The 22,535-nt window shown below is 43.4% G+C and overlaps 1 protein-coding gene across 2 annotated transcripts in view; it reads right to left on the reverse strand.

Annotated features, from left to right (window-relative positions):
- The window catches only part of sema3h (sema domain, immunoglobulin domain (Ig), short basic domain, secreted, (semaphorin) 3H), a 203,875-nt gene that overhangs the window by 48,242 nt on the left and 133,098 nt on the right, over positions 1-22,535 (reverse strand). For both annotated transcript variants that reach the window (XM_078543789.1, XM_078543788.1), the window contains one exon: positions 12,403-12,496. In XM_078543789.1, the coding sequence (XP_078399915.1) occupies positions 12,403-12,496 (94 nt within the window). The remainder of the gene's footprint in view (positions 1-12,402; positions 12,497-22,535) is intronic.

Genomic DNA, 22,535 nt, shown 5'->3' on the forward strand with positions numbered 1-22,535 from the left:
CCCAAATGTCCCGCCTCCAGGCGACTTTCCAAGGGGCAGGCTGTCATGGGAATCTGAAACTTCTCCACAGAGGCGGGCAGGCATTGAAGCCTAGGAAGGCCCAAATCAAGGGCCATTTTCCCCCAGCGCTGGAACTTTCCTGGTATTGCTCGGGCCTGACAGAGTTTCAGGTGTTCACCAGTGATGCAGAGGCACCCTCCCGCTGGCAGGTCAGTAGGCCATAGGCGGCTGTGTTAATCAGTTACAATAGTGGGCCATAATACTCACAGGGATCCAGGAGCAGCTTCAGGTACTCCTCTGGAGGAGTCAACTTCCACCCTAAGGCTAATCTTTTATTTCAGCTGAGGAGGGAGGCCTTTGTGAATGCCTCCATCTTGAGGTGCTCCTTAAATCTCTTTCCTTTCCAGCAGCGCTCACTTCTCCCCATGGGGCTGTTGTCTGGACATCACTGAGGGCCATCCTATTGGACCTCCTTCCCTGGTCCACAGGGCCAGGAAAATTTAGCCCATTATCTGTGACCTTTAGGGCTAGAGTTCTTAATTGGGTAGTGAACAAGGTAGTGGCCAATTATGAGGCTGCCACAGGTCCGATGGACACACTGAGGCCATGGGCAGAAATTTTCAGTCAGCGTGCGGGGCGGGCCCGACACGCCGATGCATAAAATCATACGTGATGATGTCGGGCGTGTATCCCGACGTCATCACGCTGAGTAGCGATGTTATGTTCGGCGGGCGCGCTAGAGTCGGCTGCGCGCCCGCCGATATATAAACAGCCTATTAAGGCCAATAAGAAAGTAATTGATGTAATTGTTAACGCTGCCCGTCCAACCTTAAGGTTGGCAGGCAGGCGAAAAAGTCAAGCGGCCTTCGCGTTTTTTAGGAAACCTCATCCACGGGCGGGATGAGGTTTCCTAAAGCTTTTATTAAATAAATAAAATATTATCATAAATATAAAAACATATCCCATCTCATATGACACAGTCACATGAGGGGACATGTTTAAATAAATGTTTAAACGTTTTATTTAATTATTTTAATATCGATTCAACCTCCCTGAGGCAGCTCCGTGCCTCAGAGAGATTGCTGTGCTCTTTCGCACGCATGCACGAAAGAGCACTGGCCCCGAATCCCCCTCCTCCCCCCCGCCCCACAGGTAGTGCTGAGCACTACCGGTCACGCATTACGCTGGGGCAGGCATTCATTGGCCCGCCCGTGTAAAATGGCGACCGCTCCCACCCGCTCCTGCTGAGCCTGCCCGCTATATGAAAAATTCTGCCCCATGTGTGGGCTCAGCACCCACATGTGGTCCCGACATGGTGTGGGGCGGGGTCAGTGCTGACGTCTGCGGGAAGGTTCATTCCAATAATAGAGCCTTTAAACATTGGGTGAAACAGGATGAACCAATTTATGTTTAAGGCTTATCATTCTGTTATCGTTTATTGTGAGGGGAGTTGAATACAAGAATAGGGAGGTTATGCTTCAGTTATACAGGGCATTGGTGAGGCCACATCTGGAGTAGTGTACAGTACTGGTCTCCTTATTTAGGGAAAAGGTGTAAATGCATTGGAAGCAGTTCAGAGAAGGTTTACTAGATTAATACGTGGAATGGGAGGGTTATCTTCTGAGGAAAGGCTGGATAGGCTAGGCTTGTATCTGGTCAAGTTTAGAAGAGAAAGAGGTAACTTGATTGAAACATATAAGATCCCAAGGGGTCTTGACAGAGTGAATGTGGAAATGATGTTTCCTCTTTTGGGAGAATCTAGAACTAGGTGTCACTGTTTAAAAATAAGGGGTCACCCATTTAAGACAGAGACGAGGAGAAATTTTTCTCTCAGAGGGTTGTGAGGCTTTGGAACACTCTTCCTCAAAAAGTGGTTGAGGCAGGGTTTTTGAATATCTTTAAGAAGTAGATAAATTCTTGATACGCAAGGGGGTGAAGGCTTATTGGGGGTAGGCAGGAATGTGGAGTTGAGGTTAAAATTAGATCAGCCATGATCTTATTGAATGGCAGAGCAGGCTGAAGGGCTGTTATTCCTGCTCTTAATTTGTATGTTCGTATATTCATTAGTTGCTTTACAGTGATGTAGATAGCTTTAAATAGTTTTGACGACCATGTGCCTTACCTGCATACATGCATGGATTTGTTAACCACCTCGAACAGAAATCATCAGTTTAAAGTCTCATCCATAAGGCGGCACTTCCGACAGTGTGGCACTCACCACAGTATCAGCTTAGCTTAAGTACTCAAGTCTCTGGAATGGGGCTCAAACTCCCGACCTTGTGACTCAGAACCAAAATGCTACCAACTGAGCAACAGCTGGCCTGTGAACCAAGGCGGATGGTCTCTATTTTTTATTTTCAATCCACATATTGGTCTTGTGACCTTTGCTGACCTTTGGTCAACTGAGGTCACCGGCAGCATTCCACTTGGTGACTCTTAGCTCCTCCCCAAAGCTGTGCTGACTAGTTTAACTCTCTGGTACAGGACCCTTTTATGAAATATGCAGGTTTTTTTCTCTCAGGTAAATTTTGTTGTGGTTCCCTTTACTTCAACAATACCAACTTGCATGTAGCATAGCAAAACATTCCCAGATGCTTCAAGGGCATTATCAAACAAAATTTGACACCGAACCACAGGTGACCAAAAGAAGTCAAAGAGGAGCAATTTAAAGAGAGAGAGAGAGAAAGAGGCAGAGGAGTTTAGGTTTAGGGAGAGAATTCGAAAACTTGGGGTTTAGACAGCTGAAGGCATGGCCAATAGGGTGAGTTGACTAAATCAGGCATGTTCATAAGAGACCAGAATTGGAGGAGTGCAGAGATCTCAGAGGGTTTTAGGGCTGGAGGAGTTTACAGAGATAAATGGAATTGAAAGTGTGGAGAGTATCTCTTAATTTACCATATATTCCTTTATCCATCGAACCAGCCCAGGGACATCTTACCCTGGAGCAAATCATTTCCATCCTTACTGAGCTCAGAATCAGAAATGCACCGAGTTTATGACTAACAGTTGTTTATGTCAATCTGTAATGATTGCTTATTGTTCCTGAGCCTCTGTGCATTCCTACTAGTCCTCGCCAACTGCTATCCTCCTCCATTGGACTCCCATCGGTTCCAAAGGTGCCTTGGATTTATTTTTTGGATTCATGAAGGCAGCGTCAAGTTTGACTTCGATGAGTGAGAAGTTAATTGAGGACAATTAAAAACTAAGGGGTAGATACTGACTTTGTTCGATAGTGTAAAACAGGTGAAAGCAAATGGGCAGCTTATTTTCCATCTCTCACATTGACTTCAAAGGAAATAAATTGCCAGGAGAGATGGAAAATGGCTTTGGCATCACCCACTTTACTATATCACACAGACTTCAAATCTGTCCCATACAGTTCCATTGTGAAGTCATAATGTATCCAGCATCAAATTCGTATGGGAGTAACTTGACAGCACAGTTTCAAGTCTAGGAATTACTGTTAGTGATATTAGTGTTTGAATATTTGTTACGGTCTGTCTGCTGTATCCACCCACTTGAAATGAATACATTATTGCTTCAGCCAGAAGTGCAGATGTCATGAATGCACTAAACAGTTGCGCATTAAAATTACCAATGTCATTTTGAGACTAAGGGCGATGAACAGACCATCAGCACAAACAAGCCAGTTGCAATGAAACTGTCGTCTTGGCAACAGATGCTGTGCGAGGACCCGGAATAACAGCTCAGCCTGTCAGAGTGCCCAGAAACCGAAGCACTGAAGAAGATCACAGTACATGTTGAAACTAATTGCTGCTGGTAATGCTTTTTGATTTCCCTGAGGATCTATGCCACTGATCTCAGGAGACCAGGTGAGAAGGATTGTGAGCAGCAGTGCACCAGGAAACAGACCTGCTCATGGTGATGGGAAAGCTGTCAGCTGGCTGACTCCTGGCCTAAACTTTCTAGATCAACTTGGCTTGGCTGATGGTCCACCGTGCTGTGAGTCAGGAGGCTGTGGGTTAAATCCCAAAATCTTCCCCACAGCTCAACTGCGATAGCCCAGGAGCATCACGATTAGGCACCCATACAACTGTTGCAATATGCCTTTAAGGAGTTTCAGCATGACATCACTAGAAGGAAAGTGTGTCATGTGATCTAGTCTTAGTTTCGCTTTTTGCTTTGAGCAGAGCACACACACATAGCTCTGATTTCTTCAAGCTTTATACCTACGTATAACGGTTCTCACGTGTCAAGTCTTAATAAATGAACCCACATGTTTACCCAATCTCTTATGAGCAATTGGTGCCTTGTATATTGTACAGTAAATAAGCCCAAGGTATTATATTATAATAACATGACAGTTTATCTTTATATAGTACCTCTTAACATAATAAAACATCCCAAGATGCTTCACATGAGCGTTATGAAGTACAGTTAGACACTCGGCCACATAAGGAAATATTAGGGCAGGTGGCCAAATAAATTAAGTAGATTTTAAGCAGCATTTTTAAAGAGGAAAGAGGGGTAGAAAGTCATAGAGATTTAGGGAGGAAACTCCGGAGCCTAAGGCCTAGACAGCTGAAGGTCTGCCTATACCGAACAACTCACATGCCCAGCTGCGGGACATTATGAGTAAGGGGGCACCACAAGTAACCAGCCTCTGAGATAATTCATAGCCATTAAGCACAGTTTTCTGCCTATGAGAATGTAGTTAATTCCTGATCCATTCTAATAGCCCCCACTGATACCACAAGATTCTGTCTTATAGTGTAACTTGCTGTGGGCTAATTATCAATTACTTTCTGAAAGTCCATGTAGCCAACACCTACCGGGGTGTCCTCATCGATGAACCTTGTAACTTCCTCAAAAAAATTCTAATAGATGAGCTAAATTTAACCTTTTCCAATAATATGTTCCCTAATCAGGTGAGTGAAGAGAGCATCTCTTGCGATCACTTTAAATGTCATGCCTATGATTGACATAAGACTCTTGGGCCTGTAGTTTCCTTGATGTTTCCCTTTGTAGGGGAATCTAGAACTGGGGGCACAGTTTAAAGATAAGGGGTCTCCCATTTAAGATGGAGAGGGGGAGGAATTTCTTCTCTCAAAGGGTCGTTAAAGTTTGGAATTCCCTTCCCCAGAGAGCAGTGGAGGCTGGGTCATTGGATATATCTAAGGCTGAGTTAGACAGATTTTCGATCAACAAGAGAGTCAAGGGTTATGAAAGACAGGCAGGAAAATGGAGTTAAGGTCACAACTAGATTAATCATGATCTTAATGAATGGTGGAGCAGGCTCAATGGGCCAAATAGCCTACTCCTGCTCCTATTCCTTATGAATTTATGATCTGACTTGTCAAGCTTTTTGAAAAGCAGCAACACATGAGCATCATTCTAATCCAAGAGAACAATGCCAGACTCTAGCAAGCCATTAATGATAAGAACAAGGCTTGCAAAACACAGGTTTCAGCTTCTCAGGTACACATGATCTGAACATGTCAGGAGAAGTTTCAATCTCCTGATTTATGCTGTTGCTGCACATGACAGTCCTTGGACATTTTGGTATGAAACTATTGTAAAAATCAAAACAGACTTTACTGTTCTCAGGCAAGAGAGGTCAGATATTAGTCATTCACTACAAACAGTCTTTACTGCTGAAAACAGCTGCATAAAAATGGTTTATTTTCCCTGAGTTATCGCGCAAGGTGCAAATGTCAGAGTGACTGCCCTGCAGCAGTGGCTGATTCCTGCTGCTGCTCAGCCCATCTTGGAGACTGTTCTGTCGAAAAAGGGAACAAGGGGTCTTAACTGTGAGGCAGTGGATACAAACTCTCAACCAACAGTCAAGGCAAGAGGAGGAAGAACTGTGCCTACAGTCAGGGTAGATGCCTTCAACTCCCTCGGCACTAAGCTCTGGAATTCCCTTCCTAAACCTTGTTCACTCTCCACCTCTCTCTCCTCTTTTAAGTTACTTTTTAAAAGGCATTTTTTTTTTTCATGGGATGTGGGTGTTGCTGCCAGCATTCATTGCCCATCCCTAACTCCCCTTGAAAAGTTGGCGCTGAGCCACTTTCTTGAACCACTGCAGTCCACGTGGTGCAGTTACACCCACAATGCTATTACGGAGTTCCAGGATTTTGACCCAGTGACAGTGAAGGAATGGTAATACAGTTCTAAGTCAGGATGGTGTGTGACTTGGGAGGAAATTTGAATTTGGTGGTGTTCCCATGCATCTGCTGCCCTTGTCCTCCTAGGCTGTGGAGGTCCCAGGTTTGTCAAAGAAGCTTTGGAAAGTTGCAGCAGTGTATCTTTGTAAATGGTACATGCTGCAGCCATGGTGCATTAGGGGTGGAGGGAGTGAATGTGGATGGGGTGCCAATCAAGTGGGCTGCTTTGTTCTGGTGTCCAGTTTCTTGAGTGTTGTTGGAGCTGCATTTATCCAGGCAAGTTGGGAGTATTCCATGACACTCCTGACTTGTGCCTTGTAGGCGCTGGAAAGGTTTTGGGGAGTCAAGAGTTAAGCCACTCACCGCAGAATCCCCAGCTCTTGAGGCCGCATTATTTATATGGCTAGTCCAGTTATAATTTCTGGTCTATTAAGCTACCATATCCAGTGCACTCAACTGTTTCTTGATAACATGTGGAAGAATCAGATAGGCAGAAGACTGGCATCTGTGATGTTGGGAACTGCAGGAGGAGGCTAAAATTCATCATCCACTTGGCACTTCTGGCTGAAGATGGTTGCAAATACTCCAGCCTTGTCTTTTACATACATGTGCTGATGTTTGCCGCTATTGACCTGTTTAATTCTCCACCACCATTCACAACTTGGTGTGGCAGGGCTGCAGAGCTTTGATCTGATCTGTTGGTTGTAGGGTAGCTGAGCTCTGTCCATAACATGCAGCTTTAGTTGCTTAGCATTCTAGTAAGTGTTGTAGATTCACCTGGTTGGCACCTCACTTTTAGGTATGCCTGGTACTGCTCCTGGCAAGCTCTTCTACAATCTTCATTGTACTATGGTTGGTCCCCTGGCTTGATGATAATGGTAGAGTGGGTGGGAGATAAACCAGGCCATGAGGTTACAAATTGTGATTGAATACAATTCTGCTACTGCTGATGGCCCACCCACCTCATGGATGCCAAATTTTGAGCTGTTAGATGTGTTCAAAATCTATCTCATTTAGCATTATGGTAGTGCCACACAACACGATAGAGGATATACTCAGTGTGAAGGTGGGACTTTGTCTCCACAACGACTGTGCAGTGGTCACTTCTACCAATACTGTCATGGACAGATGTATCTGCAACAGGTAGATTGGGGAGGATAAGGTCAAGTATGTTTTTCACTCTTGTTGGTTCCCTCACCACCTACCACAGTCCCAGTCTAGCAGCTATGTTCTTTAGGACTCAGCCAGCTCGGTCAGTAGTGGTGCTACCGAGCCACCTTTGATGATGGACACTGAAGTCCCCCACCCAGAGTATATTCTGCACCCTTGCCACCCTCAGTGCTTCCTCCAAGTGGTGTTCAACATGGATGAGTACTGATTCATCAACTGAGGGAGGGCAGTAGGTGGTAATCAGCAGGAGGTTTCATTGCTCATGTTTGGCCTGCTGCCAGGAGACTTCATGGGGTCCTGAGTCAAGGTTGAGAACTCCCAGGGCAATTCTCTCCCGACTGTATACAACCCTCTGCCGGGTCTGCCCTGCCAGTGGGACAGGAGATACCCAGGGATGGTATTGGAGGAGTCTGGGACATTGGTAAGGTATAATTAAGTGAGTATGACTATGTCATACTGGACTAGTCTATAGGACAGCTCCCCCAATTTTAACAGAAGGCCCCCAGACATTAGTGTGGAGAACTTTGCATAGCTGGATGTGTGTCTTTGTCAAGTCCAAACCTGATGTCTAGGTTGATTGCGAGTGTTTATCCTTAATATAGTTTGTCATAGTGGTTTGAGTGTCTTGCTAGGCCTTTTCAGTTAATTTTCAACCACAATATAATGGGTCTGGAGTGACAGATATGCCAGATTGGGTAAGCGTGACAGCTCCCCTTCCCTGAAGGACACTAGTGAACAAGATGGGATTATGTATATTTTATTATCATCATTACTGATGCTAACATTTTTTTAAAATGCCAAATTTATTTAATTAACTGAATTGAAATTTCTCAGCTTCCGTGGTGGGATTTGAACTCATGGCTCTAGATCATTAGTCCCACTCTGTGGATTACTAGTCCAGTAACACAACCACTGTGCTACCATGCTTCTTTGACCAATCTTTTGGCCACCTTTCCAATTGTCTCTTTAGGTGACTAAAATTGGAAATTTTATCTCATAATGCCCCTGCAAAACATGGGACATTTGGCTACATTAAAGGCGCTACATAAATACAAGTTGTTGTTGTAGCAATTTTCATTGAACTATTAGGGCATCTCCCTCTTGTTTCCTTGGGGGTGCCTCAGGCTGGTGCCCAGATTGTCTGTGCATTAATCCAGCCTTGGATTGAAATGTTAACACATTTTTTGATGTCAGATTTTTGACATAATCCAGTCTGCTCTTAGTGAGCTTCAAAACCCTTGGGCCCTGTAAGCATGCCACACACTTCGAATGTCTCCACAATTCTAATATCATGTGACACTTGGTAGGTTTGGAGGGGGGCATGGCAGTTTGATATTTCCAGCATTCCGAGCCCGCAAGACTCTCAGTAATACACATTCGCACAGCAAATTGTGGAGCAAGAGGCTGCAGCCAAACGGTTCCTTGAATGACAGCTGGTAGGACAGTTGTGCAGGTTTTCCTGAGCCAGCAGAAGTCTGTCCTTCCAGACCAGCCCTCACAATAAATCACAATACTTTGTGATGGGGGACCATAATTGGAGATCTATGGGAAATGGCTGGCTTTTGTGTAGTGTGACAAAGAAGAAACAGATTGAGACCAATTTTTTCCTCCTCATGTGTCACCCATAGGGCATCTTAGAATTCAGAGCTCTGATTACCAGCCAGCAGCTGTTCCATCACTATGCTGGATCGTCCTACACTGACTGACACACACACACACAATCAAACATGCACATACGTGGCAAAATTTTACGACAGAGGGATTTTACATTCCCGCCGAAGCCAATGGAATTTAGAATGGCTCGCCGCATTTTATGGCCCTGTCCCCGCCACGGTGAGGCCATAAAATTCTGGCCACACACATACACACACCAAGAGGATGCAGAATTCTGCAGTCAACAGACAAGGATGTGCCGTGCTTTGTGTGTGTTCCAGTGTCACAGGACAACTGGGAATATGCCTCCAGCAATCTTCTCCTAACAAAGGATCCCACAAGCGAACTTTAGCTGTTGCCCTCATCTCTGCACTCACATCAACATTTATGGGGTGGGGGGCAGGAGTGAATTTATTGCTCCAGGGACGGCATGATGCAATGAGTTAGCACGCTGTCCCTTCACATCTGGGACTGAAGCCACAGCAGGCTGACGTTATCGCCTCCCACGCTCTCTCTTCCCTTCTGGTGAATGGAGCAGTCTCAGCCCAGTTCCTTCTAAGGAACGACAAGAGTGCAAGGGGGCAACATGTGCATTTCATAGAGCCCCGTCATGCAAGTTCCCATCAATGGTGGTGACAGGGTTTGAAGAAAAGCTCCTGCTGCTGTCTGAGACTGCAAGGACGACTCTTGAAATCATGCAAGCAGCGAGAAAATAGGAGACCCAAAAGTCTTTCACCTTACGAGCGGTGTTTTATGTAACATGATCCTGCTAGACCAAGACTACAGTATTTGAATCCAGGATTATTCTTCAGATTTGCTTTTTGGCAGCCTGACAAGACTAGCACTGCAATACAGGAGCAAGACACTGCAAATGGTCCTTTCAAGCATAAGTTATCATTTAATATTTACTCATTATGCACTTCACATGCAACATAGGCCAGGATTTTTAAGATGGCAGGGTTTCCCTTCCTGCGGAAGTCCCATCCCCAGTAAATTAATACTCATTGGAGTGTTAAATGGCTTCGGGGCAGCTGGAGCAGGGAATGGAAATGCCAGACTGGTGCAGTGGGGTTGGTGGTAGAGCCTTTCATTGGACAGAGAGCAGTTTACAATGCAATTAACCCATGTCACATATGAGCCCCAGACCTACCTGACCCCAAATCCTGGGAGCATGTGCAAAGTGAGAATAATGCTCCATTCCCTACTAGTAACGTCCCTCAACTTGACAAACATGCCACTTGTTACCAAAAATCTAGCGTAATGCTTTTCAAATGCTGAAAGAGCTTAAATTTATATAACACCTTCTCACAACACTTAAAAATATCTGAATGTGCTCAGAACCAATTAATTTGATGTGTTATATAATATTTGCCTCTTAATTTAACATCACTAAAACTATTAATCTGCTTATTGCTATTTCTGGGAGCTGTGTACCAGTTGACTGCCGCATTTCCTACATTTCAACAGCTACTGCACTTCATAAGTATTTCATTGATTGTCCTGAGATTGTATGAATGCAAGTCTTTCTTTCCATTTAATTGTGATTGTGGGCTTGCACAGATTCTACTCAAAAAACAACGCTCCTGCTGCAGTGATTTTCTAAGTTGTGTCATGCAGTACTCATTAGCAAATGAGCAGGAGACGCGCTCTCTTATCTATAAACATCCTGCTGTAGAGAGCCTATGTACACATGACCCTGGCCTCGCCATGACTCCGGCCCATCTGCCAAGGTACCTGAAAGTACTGTCATACCCCTGCTGGTTTCAAAGAATCAAGTGATGTAGAATAGCCTTTGAGATTTTCTTTGACTAGAAGTCAAAAGTTCCGTGCTGTGGAATCACAGCTGAGCCACCTAAACTCATATAGTCCACTCCCAGGGAGAGTAATGATGTTAGAAATCATGGATAATAATGCACTTTCACAGAGAATTATTGTACACTGATTTGCCTCAGTCTCCTGAAGGGCTGTATAGGGAGAGATCTACACACTTATGGAGGCCTCACCTGTTCTTGTTGGCAAGGGACATCCAGGAGAAGAGAATTCATGTGAAATCCCTCTAACATAAAATGGGCCAGTGAGAAATAGAAACACAGACAGATAGGGAGCACAGGCAGAGTGGGAGAGTGGGAGCACAGGCAGAGCAGGAGAGCGGGCGGAGCGGAAGTGCGAACAAAGCGGGAGAGTGGGCGAAGCGGGAGAGTGGGTAGAGTGGGAGAATAGGAAAAGAGAGAGAACAGACAGTGGGAAAACATAGGCAGAGGGAGAGAACCAGAAGAGTAGGTGAACAAGCAGAGGTGGAGCACAGGGTCCAAAGCTTTTTGCAATGGACATTGTCACTTGGCAGCCAAGACTAGATTATCCAATCAGATAACCACAGTTTCACAAACATCCAAAAGGTGAAGTCATTGCAGAAGGTATGTGTGGAGAATGGAAGTGTCAAGTTAGGTGGAGGGTACACTCCACTTGACTATTCCAAAAGACAATAGTCTATTACAGCCGCTATACAGTCACATAGTTACTTATCAAGGCTCTTATAACATGGATGTCAGCTCCAGAGCTTGCTGAACACCATCCATTGAATAAGTTTCAATACAACACTGACATTTTATACAGACTTTATGAATTTGAACGTTAGCCTTTCAATTCTGGGGCCCAATTCAAGTTCAAGTTCAACTAAGTACACATTTTGACGAGTGGCAACCGAGTTGACACTATCCTTTCATTTCAGGAATCTAGATTCCAATACTAAACTAAGAATCCTGTGCATTCAGACAAGCTTAACTCTGTTCCCTTCAGGCCATGAGGCCAAAGCACAGAACTGTAAATAAGTTGGTGATGAATGGGCAGTGTCACTCGAAGCCTGCAGTGATACATAACATAAGGGCTGGAAAACATCACATAATGTCCTGAGGTTGACACCAAAGCATGCCATTCAGACGATGTAGAGAGTTACATTACACCTAATCTGTCAATGGGTCGAGTGGGGAGATCTGGGTCAGTATAGATGCTGTGACTGCTAATCTTGTTCCAGTCCATGTGTGTCAGTACTACTGTTGAGGAATTTTCCAGAACAAACACTCAGTCTATGCTGGATGCTCAAGACACTCAAGGCATGTCCACAAATGTTAACTCTGGACCAAGAATTCCCTGATGCTGACCCAAGTGCGCATAAGGGCAGTGCCACCTCCAGCTGTGTAAACTTGCACTTGTCACAAATCCCATACAGCCTATTATTTATACAAAAATATTAGTATGGTTCTTCCAAGGACATAGTGGGCACTTGTAAGAGTATTACTACAGTGTAATAGTTTTAACAGATTTTCTCCTCTCAAGCTGCAGACTCTGCCAGTATAAACATTTCTGAAATGGCGTACCATCCCACACGCTGCCTGCCCCAGCATGCACAGTCTCGTTGCAACCTCAGCGTTGTCCTCACCCAATGCTTACTCACCAATCATTGCTGAGGCCACTCGCTGTTGTGGGTCGTAAGGGCACTTCCCTTTGCCACACTCAGTCTGTTTGTGATGTAGCATCAGCTGATCAGCCTGCAGGGATGGGTGGATGGGGGATTTCGGGGGAGGGGCAGGGAAGCGGAGACGGAGGGAGGGGAATAACAATGAATAAAAAGTTAGCCATAATTATATAAACCAGCACCAAGGCATCCGTCCACCATCTAGCCCCACCCTAAAAAAAAGGAATGTTCCATATCCCGTCCAGAGGATTGAAGCTGCCAGGTTCATAGAGTGCAATTATTTGTGAAAACAAATCAAGGAAACTCATATGATGTGAGGATAGAAGTTGGTGCACTTCCTGTTTGTACATTTAACATTTTTGAGCCAAATCCTTCTCTATGCAATTTCACTGCAGACCCACATGTGTCTGTAAAAATATCGCAGTTATTCAGTACAAGCACATTCAGCATTAGTCTGAAGCTAACACAGATTAGGATTTGTATCCTGTGATCACAAACCCATTTAGATTTGTGTTACAGCCCTGTCATGGAGACTCTTTATGGGATAAAAATGTTCAATGGTTTAATTGATCTGTGTTTGATTACCTTATTATTAACTGATGTATGTTCACTGTGCTTGATTGCTTAAGCCTGCGGGTAGAACTAGAGAGTTTAAGAAAGTGACATTATACAGAAGGTTCCAGGAACAGATCTGGATTTTGGGCTGAGAGCATGTGCATAGAAATGCTGTGATTGCAGACATATTTTAAGTACTGTAAATAAATTTGTAGAAATAATGTCATCACCAAAGCTCCTTAGATATCACCTTCCAAACCCACGACCACTACCATCTAGAAGAACAAGGGCAGCAGATAGATGCGAACACCACGGCCTGGAGGTGCCTCTCCAAGTCAATCACCATCCTGACTTGAAAACATATCGCCGTTCCTTCCCTGTCGCTGGGTCAAAATCCTGGAACTCCCTCCCTAACAGCACTGTGGGTGTACCTACATGACATGGACTGCAGCGGTTCAAGAAGGCAGCTTACCACCACCTCCTCAAGGGCAATTAGGGATAGGCAATAAATGCTGGCCCAGCCAGTGAAGCCCACATCCCGTGAACGAATAAAATAAAAATCTTATTGCTCTGAGATATATAAGATATGCAGCAAACTGGCGAATACATAACGCTTACATCACCTTAAAAATAAACAAGTCCCATTTATTTAAACTGTTGATCTCTCCAACTCTTTCTCACCACAAATCCCACTCTGAACAGTTTCCTGAGCATGAGGCTGCACTGATCAGAGCTTATGGGTCATTTTCCCTCGTTGCATATTGCTGTTGGGAACAAGTATCTGGTTGAAAAGATGGAAGCTCAGCAGAGCCAGTTTGTAAATATCCAAATTGGTGGCTGAATCAAAACATCATTGTTTTCAAGTTATTTTTCACATCAAGGAGGCAAACATTAAAACTGCAGTGGTATCCATTTGATGGCTGTCCTGTTAAACACCTTGCCCTCCTGCTGTCCTGAACAACACTAGAAACTTCCGTCTTGAAAATAACAGGTCCCACTAATTGCCTTCAAACATGGTACAGTCACATTTCTCACCATACCTTGACAACTGGAGTACACACCAGCACGCATGAATGATGGGACTATTGAGTACGACCTCAGGATCTTCCAAAGTGCATTACAGCCAATCAAGTTCTCTTGAAGTGTATGGGTCACTGTTATAATGAAGGGAATTTGCACACAGGAAGATCCCATGAACAGCAATGTGATAATAACCAGATAACCGGTTTTAGTGGCATTGGTTAAGGAATGAATATTGGTCAGGATACCAGGGAGAACTTCCCTGCTTTGGATAATTCCATGGGATCGTTTATGTCCACTTGGAAGGGCAAAGAGGCCTCAACTTAAAATCTCTTCAAAGACAATGAACTGTATAAGATGGTCAGCCTAGATTTTGTGATCATGTCTCTGGAGTGGGATTTGAACCATGACTCAGAGGTGAAAGTGGTATCACTGCGTCCGGTCTGAATTCTTTGAACATGTTGGGGAGGAGAGATTTTCACACAGCTTCCCCACCCAAGAGAGGAGGGGTGGGTTGGAGTGGAGATGTATAATCAAGGCAATTATTTACCCTGACTAACATTTATTCTTCAACCATCTCAAAAACACATTATCTTCATTGCTGTATGCAAATCGGTTGCTGCATTACAACAATGCCCGCACTCAGAAAGGAGCACCTTTATTTGTACAGTTGCTCAGACAACACACCATCCTGACTTGGAAATATGTTCCTTCACTGTCACTGGGTCAAAATCCTGGAACTCCCTCCCTAACAGCACTGTGGATGTACCTACACCACATGGACTGCAGCAGCTCAAGGCGGCAGCTCACCACCACCTTCTCAAGGCAATTAGGGGTAGGCAATAAATGTTGGCCTAGCCTTCAAATAAATTAGAAAAAACAACAATTCCGTTCAAATGCTGCTGTTTTGGGGTGTACATTTTCAGAACATTGTGCACAGCAGGAACCTAACGTGAATCTGAGACCCTTCCTGGGCTAAGACGAATGTGTAAGAATAGCATACACAGGAAGATAGCAAGAGCCATTAGGGTCTGCACATGGATTTTGCAGATTGGAATTTCTACCTTTTGATAATTACTGTGGCGGCTTCCAAAAAAAATGTTAATAGTGCCCAGCAGTGTAAAGGTTAAAATGGGAACCAGAGGAGTCCCTCTTTAGGACCCTTTCTGTAATTGCACCCAATGATCATGCTCCTTCCCAGTTCCAGCGAGCACCACCTCTTTTCACAAGAAGTGAACTGTCCTGCAGCTGGGACATTCAAACATGCAAAACCTCTGCACTCCCCCATTTTTGGCCTCTTGCATATCCCAATTTCCTTAGCCCCACCTTTGGATGCTATGCCTACATAGACCCTAAGCTCTGGCATTCCCTCCTTAAACCTCTCTGGCTCCCACCACTCTTTCCTCCTTTAGGATGCTTCTTAGATAATACCTCTTTGACCAAACTTTTGGTCATCTAATCTAATATCTCCTTTAATGGCTCAGTGTCATTTTTTTTGTCTTGATTGCTCTCCTGTGAAACACCTCAGGGCATTTTACTATGTTAAAAATGCTTTATAAATGCAAGTAGTTATCATTGTTGTAGCTTTTGGGTGGCCTTGAAAGACACTTGGAATAGCCGCACGATGAGGTAACAGGCATCTCTCTTGTGGGATAGCCAACAATTTTTGCAATTTTATGTGCCAGATGGGTAAAGAGTTAATGTGACATAAAATGGAATTGAACTTCATGTCTGTTACTGGCCTTAGGGGCTTACCTCTGGGGATTGTGAAAGTGTGTTTGCTGTGTATAATGTCAGTGCAGGCAGGGCAGCCGACTGTACAGTGTAAATGACGTTATCACCATGGATTGCTCATCCATTGCCAAAATGGCAGTCGGCTTGAACTTTAACCCAACAGCAACAACTAGCTGCTGGTGTGATATTGCACAGTACACCTCAGCAGCTGCCTTCACCGGTTGACAAGATTTAATGTTTTCTTCTGTACATGTTAAACACTTATTTGTAAAAGACTCCCCCAGGATAACATCCTGCAATGATCTTCTCCTCGAATTCACAGGGAATAAAACACATCCCCCTCCTTAAGATCTCTCCTACACAATCTCTGGCCGAAGTCTCCTGAAAGCGATGGCTCACATTTGGGGTGCAGTTCCTCGGTGCCCAGCCTGTACTTCATCCTTACACCTGGGCCAAGGCAGTGAGTGTCAGCTGGATATTTGGATGTGGAAGAATTTCTTCACTCAGGAGGTAGTGAATCTTTGGAATTGTCTACCGCAGAGGGCTGTGGAAGCTCAGTCATGAGTATGTTCAAAACAGAGATCAATGGATTTCTATATATTAAAGATATCAAGCGATATTGGGATACTGTGAGAAAATGGCATTGAGGTAGAGCCATCCATGATCTAGATGAATGGCAGAGCAGGCTCAAGGGGCCGAATGGCCTACTCCTGCTCCTATTTTCTATGTTTCCTATGATATTTGAGTGGTAGATCGGGGAAGATGGTAGCGTGGTGGTTATGTCATTGGGCTAGTAATCCAGAGGCTCAGGCTAATGCTCTAGGGACATGGGTTCAAATCTCAGCATGTCAACTGGTGGAATTTAAATTCAATTAATAAATCTGGAATATAAAGCTAGTCTCAGTAATGGTGACCCTGAAACTATCATTGATTGTCATAAAAACCCATTTTCACTAATGTCCGTTAGGGAAGGAAATCTGTTGTCCTCACCTGGTCTGGCCTACATGTGACTCCAGACCCCACAGCCATGCGGTTGACTCTGGAATGGCCTAGCAACCCACTCAGTTCAATGGCAATTAGGGATGGGCAACAAATGCTGGTCTTGCCAGCAATGTCCACATCCCATGAAAGAATTTAAAAAAAAAACTCAATTATACCAATACACAAACATTACCAGAACAGTCTGATGAATAGCCATTGGGTGTAAAAAGATATGTTGACAGTGTTAGGTGAAGTAGGCTGGGAGGTGACTCACGTGGAACGTAAACATTAGCATAGACCAGTTGGGCCAAATGGTCTATTTCTGTGCTATACATTCGATGTGATTCCCATGTAATTTCTAGCTTTATTTCCCTTCCTCAACCTGTAACTGCTGAAGCTATTTGTAACACCATTGTTGCTTTATATGCAGCTGAGGTCAGCATAGAAGGGAACCTTCTGACCAGCATGTCTCAGTCCCAACCTACATGGTACATTTTTCAACCATTTTTCTAAGTTTAATTTTTTTTGGTCCCAATCAAAGTAAAGTGATTTTACAGAATTTGAGGCTGGATTAAGAAACATGACTTTTTATTTTAAAGTTGACCCTAGTTCCCTGCAAAAATTGAATAGTCTTTTTAAATCAAATCGCGACCAAGTTTTAGGGAGCAGCGCAAGTCACCAGTGACATCAACATCCCTAGAGTCCATTGCATGGAGGAGCAGCAATGCCATCGGACACACTCTCACACATATGCTTACACACACACGCACATACACAACCACACGTGAACATGCACACATATATGATGGAATAATGCACCACATCACAGATTTTCCCAGGAGCTGGCAGTTCAAGTTTCAGGGTGCTTAGCCTGTGATTTAGACAAATTCATAGGTAAGCAATCTCTTTCATGTCTGTCTGAGATTCAAATGAGGATACCAAACACAGTGAATTCAGGTTCCTTACATTGGATTTTCTTCTTGTACAATGTCTATAAGCAGAGGCCATTATAAAGTGGTTTACTTCTTGTTGTAATTCACATAAATAGGCAAATATTTGAGAGCAGATTAATGGGGGTATTTTCTTCTTAGGTTTGCAAGAGTCACAAAGGTATTTTGTAAATGTAAACAGATGAACTCAATTCTGCCTCTTTAAGGAGTGTCTAAATTGCACAAGTCTAGACAGCAGTTCACTCTCAGGAAAATGCAGCAGCAGAAGTTAGCGGTAAACTAAGAGGACAGATTGCTGGAGTTTGTTGCCATTAATCAGCCTTTGTCACTGTGCAAAATGCAGAGAGGTAAACTGATGCACCATCAGGTTGTGTTTGCTGCTTACTCAATATGCAAATAGGCTTTTGCCTGGTGGTTGGTTGTATACTGCTCCAGATTTGTGGTCAGGGAGGTTGGTTACACCCACTGTCCCGACCCCAGTGAGGAAAAGAGATCTCATAAAATTTACTTTTCAAAAAAAACTTGGCATAACAAGTCTTTATTTACAATTATGGGTTGTGTACTATGCCATAATTCACTTTGGGGACCTAAAATGATAATTAGGCCTTTTAAAGCATGTGTTTTTACAGAATGATACGCGTTGTGGATATATCTTGTGTTTGTAAACCAAAAACAAGGGCAACAAACATTAGACAAGTGTTCTGGTACACTGCATACTGCATAATGTTTTGTGCACATTTGATGTAGCCAGTGTGACTACAAAAATTGGAAGAGCTCATGATGGTCCTTTTGAGAAGCCCTTTTGTATAGTTGTCCATCACTCCAATTAGTGAATGGTGAAAGAGTAACAGAAATGGTTTTCCTGAGCACAAAAATGTCAGTTCAGAGTTGTGACTCGACAGTGAAAGGAGTGTCCAGAAGGCCCAGAGTATGCATAGTTTAGTATATCAGCTTCACTTGGCAAAGGTCCTGTCAGCCCCTCAGACTTGCCTGCAGATTACTCCAGGGTCATGAGGAGGGGGTTCTCAATGATATCAATGATATAAAACAGATCCACGTATCAAGTAGCCTTTATATAAACCATCTAAAACTGTTGAGTGTATTCCGCCTTGTAACTCACTCACATTTACATAAAATAGCTCAAACCCTTGATTAGATTTCAGTCTATAACTCACTATTGGGTATCCATTATTATTATATATAAATCACTCAAACTGCTCATTTAAATTGCTGATAGTACACCAGTCCTGGAAATCGATTATTCTAAATATACAGAGTATAGAGTGTAGACATGGAAGCTATTTCCTGGATAGTTTAAATCCTTAGTGTGCAATCCTCCTATAGGGTTTGATGTTTGGATTCGATCTGCATCTGCTCTAGTCCAGCTAAATTAAATGACCATTCATATGAGGAGAGGGTTAAAAGAGGATTCAGCCATACTCAAAGTTTAAAGAAACACTACAGTGTCAACTTAATCTTCAAATATGGCCTATTGATCGCTGGATATATCAGCTCACTAACCTCCTACTTCTCTTGTTGCACCTGCTTGAGGGGTTGGGAGGGATGACGTCATTGCATCACCATGGGTTCTACAAATCTTCCATATAACCCTAGAATCTTTTTCTTTTACAATCCCAAGGTGTTTCAGAATGTTTTACAGCCTACTTGAGTGCAGGCTGGCTGAAATTAGATCATGCTCCCTGAACTATCCTGGATAATGGAAAAGCAATGACATCCCCAACTTAACCCAGCTCCTTCCCAGTGTGCTCCCGGACTGGACTTCACAAAGCAGCATGACGAAGAACACGTGGTGCAAGAATTTGAGTGCAACTAATTATTTTAAAAAAAATTTTTTTAGAATTTCTTTAGAGTTGGGGTTGTCTGATCTGACATGGAATCTGACCCTTTCCCTACTTTCCTTCTGGTAGGAGTTCTTTCATCCAGTTGTGGTCTGCTTGGCTAAAATCTGGAACATTCTATGTGGAACAGTGTGGTGTTGCATCCCGCATCCGCTCTCTCTAAGAACTTGATTCTTGTCCAGTTCAGACTATCTCACCAGCTCAAATGTGGCAGCAAGGTCGAATTTTTGGAAGGCGATCATCAGATTTTCAGCCTTCATTTCCTGAAAGCAATGACTGTTGGTAGGTCACAGCTCCATGATGGGGTATGGCCTGCAACCCTCTGGTACTCCCACTCCCCTCGCACGCCCCTAACCCCTAACCAAGTGGACCCTTGCCAGCTGTGACCATGGATGGAATTGGTTGGCAGGTTATTTTGCAAATGGGGAGAGTGTTGAGGAAGCACATTTCAGCTAAACCCTGTCCTTCCCTCATCCAATGTCCGCACACAGACTTTACTATAGGGATAAGTGAACAGCTGTCAGGCACCGGTGCTATGGCTGACAACAATGAGAAATGAACCAGAAAACTAAAGAGTAGAATTCTCGTTGGGGTTCATCGCGATTCTGTGCAGTAACTGCTGTGGAAAATGCACATAAAACCCAAGAGGAGCATTAGAAACTATATTTACACCAGCTGGAAGTTATCTGGAGTGAGCCAACTTGAGACATGCCCTGTTAGTTAGACTTCTTATTTCATCCAGCAGTGTGAAGCATTTTTGTGTCACATGTTGCTGGAGGTGCAAGCTGATAATGGAGCTGGCGAGGTCAACAAAGCATCTAGGACCTTAGCAAACAACAGGACTAACAGTGTATCTCTGTAACCAATTAGATTTAAAGACTGAGAAAGAATAGAGGAAAGATGGAGAAGGAAATAGGGTCCAATTAGATACAGTAAAAAGAAATGAAGAGAGGAAATAAATATTGGATTAAGAGAGACAATGAAAAAGCCAGAAAGAAATTGTAAGAAAAAAACAAATTTTAAATTTTAAGAGCCTCTAGGAACAATTTACTACTTGTAAGAATGAGACCTCACAGTTTCAATTGTGCCCTTTCTGGACTGAAGAGGTTGAGTGGGCTTGCGGAAATCTTATTATTAAAATGGTCCTTGCATCATTAAGTATCAGCCCTAACTTTCTACGGTGAGTTTAATATGTTTTAACACCAGAAATGTAGCAATTTCTTGAAACTTGTTAGTCTAACAGTGAGCTCCTGTTTTTGCAAGGCTAATGGTGGAGTGGTGCAAATCGTCAAGCAATTTGTAAGATTTGCAACTCACAGAGTACCTCTTCCTCACTACAACTTTCTGGACAGTTTAGACACTTATAACAGTATCCACCATTATTTTCTAAGCATATTCTGGGCCGACAGCTTTTTGAAATGGAGGTTCCAATTTTTTCATCAAATTTGTGTCCCACATTGCCAATGTTATTGAGGTATACAATGGGCTTTTACATCAGTAGCCAAATGAATAACAGGGCTCGAGCTATGCCTTCCCTCCCTGTCTTATTCTAGACTTGTACAAAGGTGGAAATCTCAGTATGAACCCTGCGTGATTCTTCTCTTATTTTCAAATGCCGACCACCACCAACCCACCCGCCCCCCCACTTTACCATAACCCTGCCACCAACCCATGGACACTGTACTGTATAGCCCCTTTCAGGCTGACATCGACTAGCTCATCTCTAAACAGGGATTAATGTAGTTTTTAGAAATCTCAGTCGCACACACTGGGACTTGCTATTACACCCAGGGAGCATAAACTTTTCAAAGTGCTAACGGAAAACAGATGGCATGATGAGGTGCAAAGGAAATTCAGTCTACAGTAAGAAATGTTTCTAAAGAAGTGTGCATTCGTGTTAAATTGTTTTCAGAATTTAATGATATAATGAGTTAGGTAATAAAATAAGGTGCTTTCCATTAAAATTCATATTGAAGTAATATTACAATTAAATAAATTGTATGCCCAATTAAACATACCAGATGCTGTGGATAATATGCAGGGTAAATTCTTTCTTAATCTGTTGTCTCAAATATACATATGGTATCAACGACTTATTAATGGAATCTCTGCATGGCCCCAGGACAACCCTTTTTCAGTCTGTTTCCCCAGGAGGGAAACAGAATGTGTTACCAAATATACTCGCTACAGCTTTAGCTGCACGTGTTGGAGTTGAGAATATCACTATAACCCTCGATTTGTTGAATCGCCTCAGCTCATGTGCATGTCCATTTGTCACTTTGAAACACCTGTGGTCGTAACTTATATTGAAAAGGAGAGAAAGCATTCCATTCCGAGCTCCTCCAACCATCAACAGACCTTGTTTGAATGCTCGAATATTCCTGTCACCTGGCACACATTAGTTTCTTCAGACTGAAGTTGACAAGCAATAGTACTGCTCAAGGATTTGGCCAGACAGTTGTAATCTAGCAAGATAAATAAGGACAAAGGTCTGTGTCACACATTAGGGACTTCAATCACTCACTTTGGCTTAAAAGGGTATTTTTTTGAATGTGGCTCTTAACAAGAGAGCATCTGCACATGTTTGAATGTGCTTGCAATCTATGTTGCTTTTACTGGTCATATATGTCATTCCTTAAAAGCCTCCTCAATATTGACAGCTCAGCAGACATGCAGTAATGAAACAGAAAGGCATGTTGAATATTGTCCCTTAGGAAATTTTAAACTTCCTCTAATTTAACAAAAATCAGTCTCAACCTTTTCCTCGGTTCTGTTTTGGACAGTAATAACACCGGCTCTACTTCAGTGAATGGGTCAGGACATCAGGAATTCCAACTTCAAATCACAATGAAATATTGGAAAGGGGCTGAATACAATGAAGGAAACTTTACCATAGAAGGCAAATTGCAGCAAAGTGATTTCATGTGATCAAGTCCAACACACTATCAGCACAAGCTGGAGTACATTGGGAGCAGAAAGTTCACTGGCCAAAACATGTTGGGTGCAGGCTGCA

This window comes from Cetorhinus maximus, chromosome 6, assembly GCF_964194155.1.
Source record: "Cetorhinus maximus chromosome 6, sCetMax3.hap1.1, whole genome shotgun sequence".
In the NCBI taxonomy this organism is placed as follows: Eukaryota; Metazoa; Chordata; class Chondrichthyes; order Lamniformes; family Cetorhinidae; genus Cetorhinus; species Cetorhinus maximus.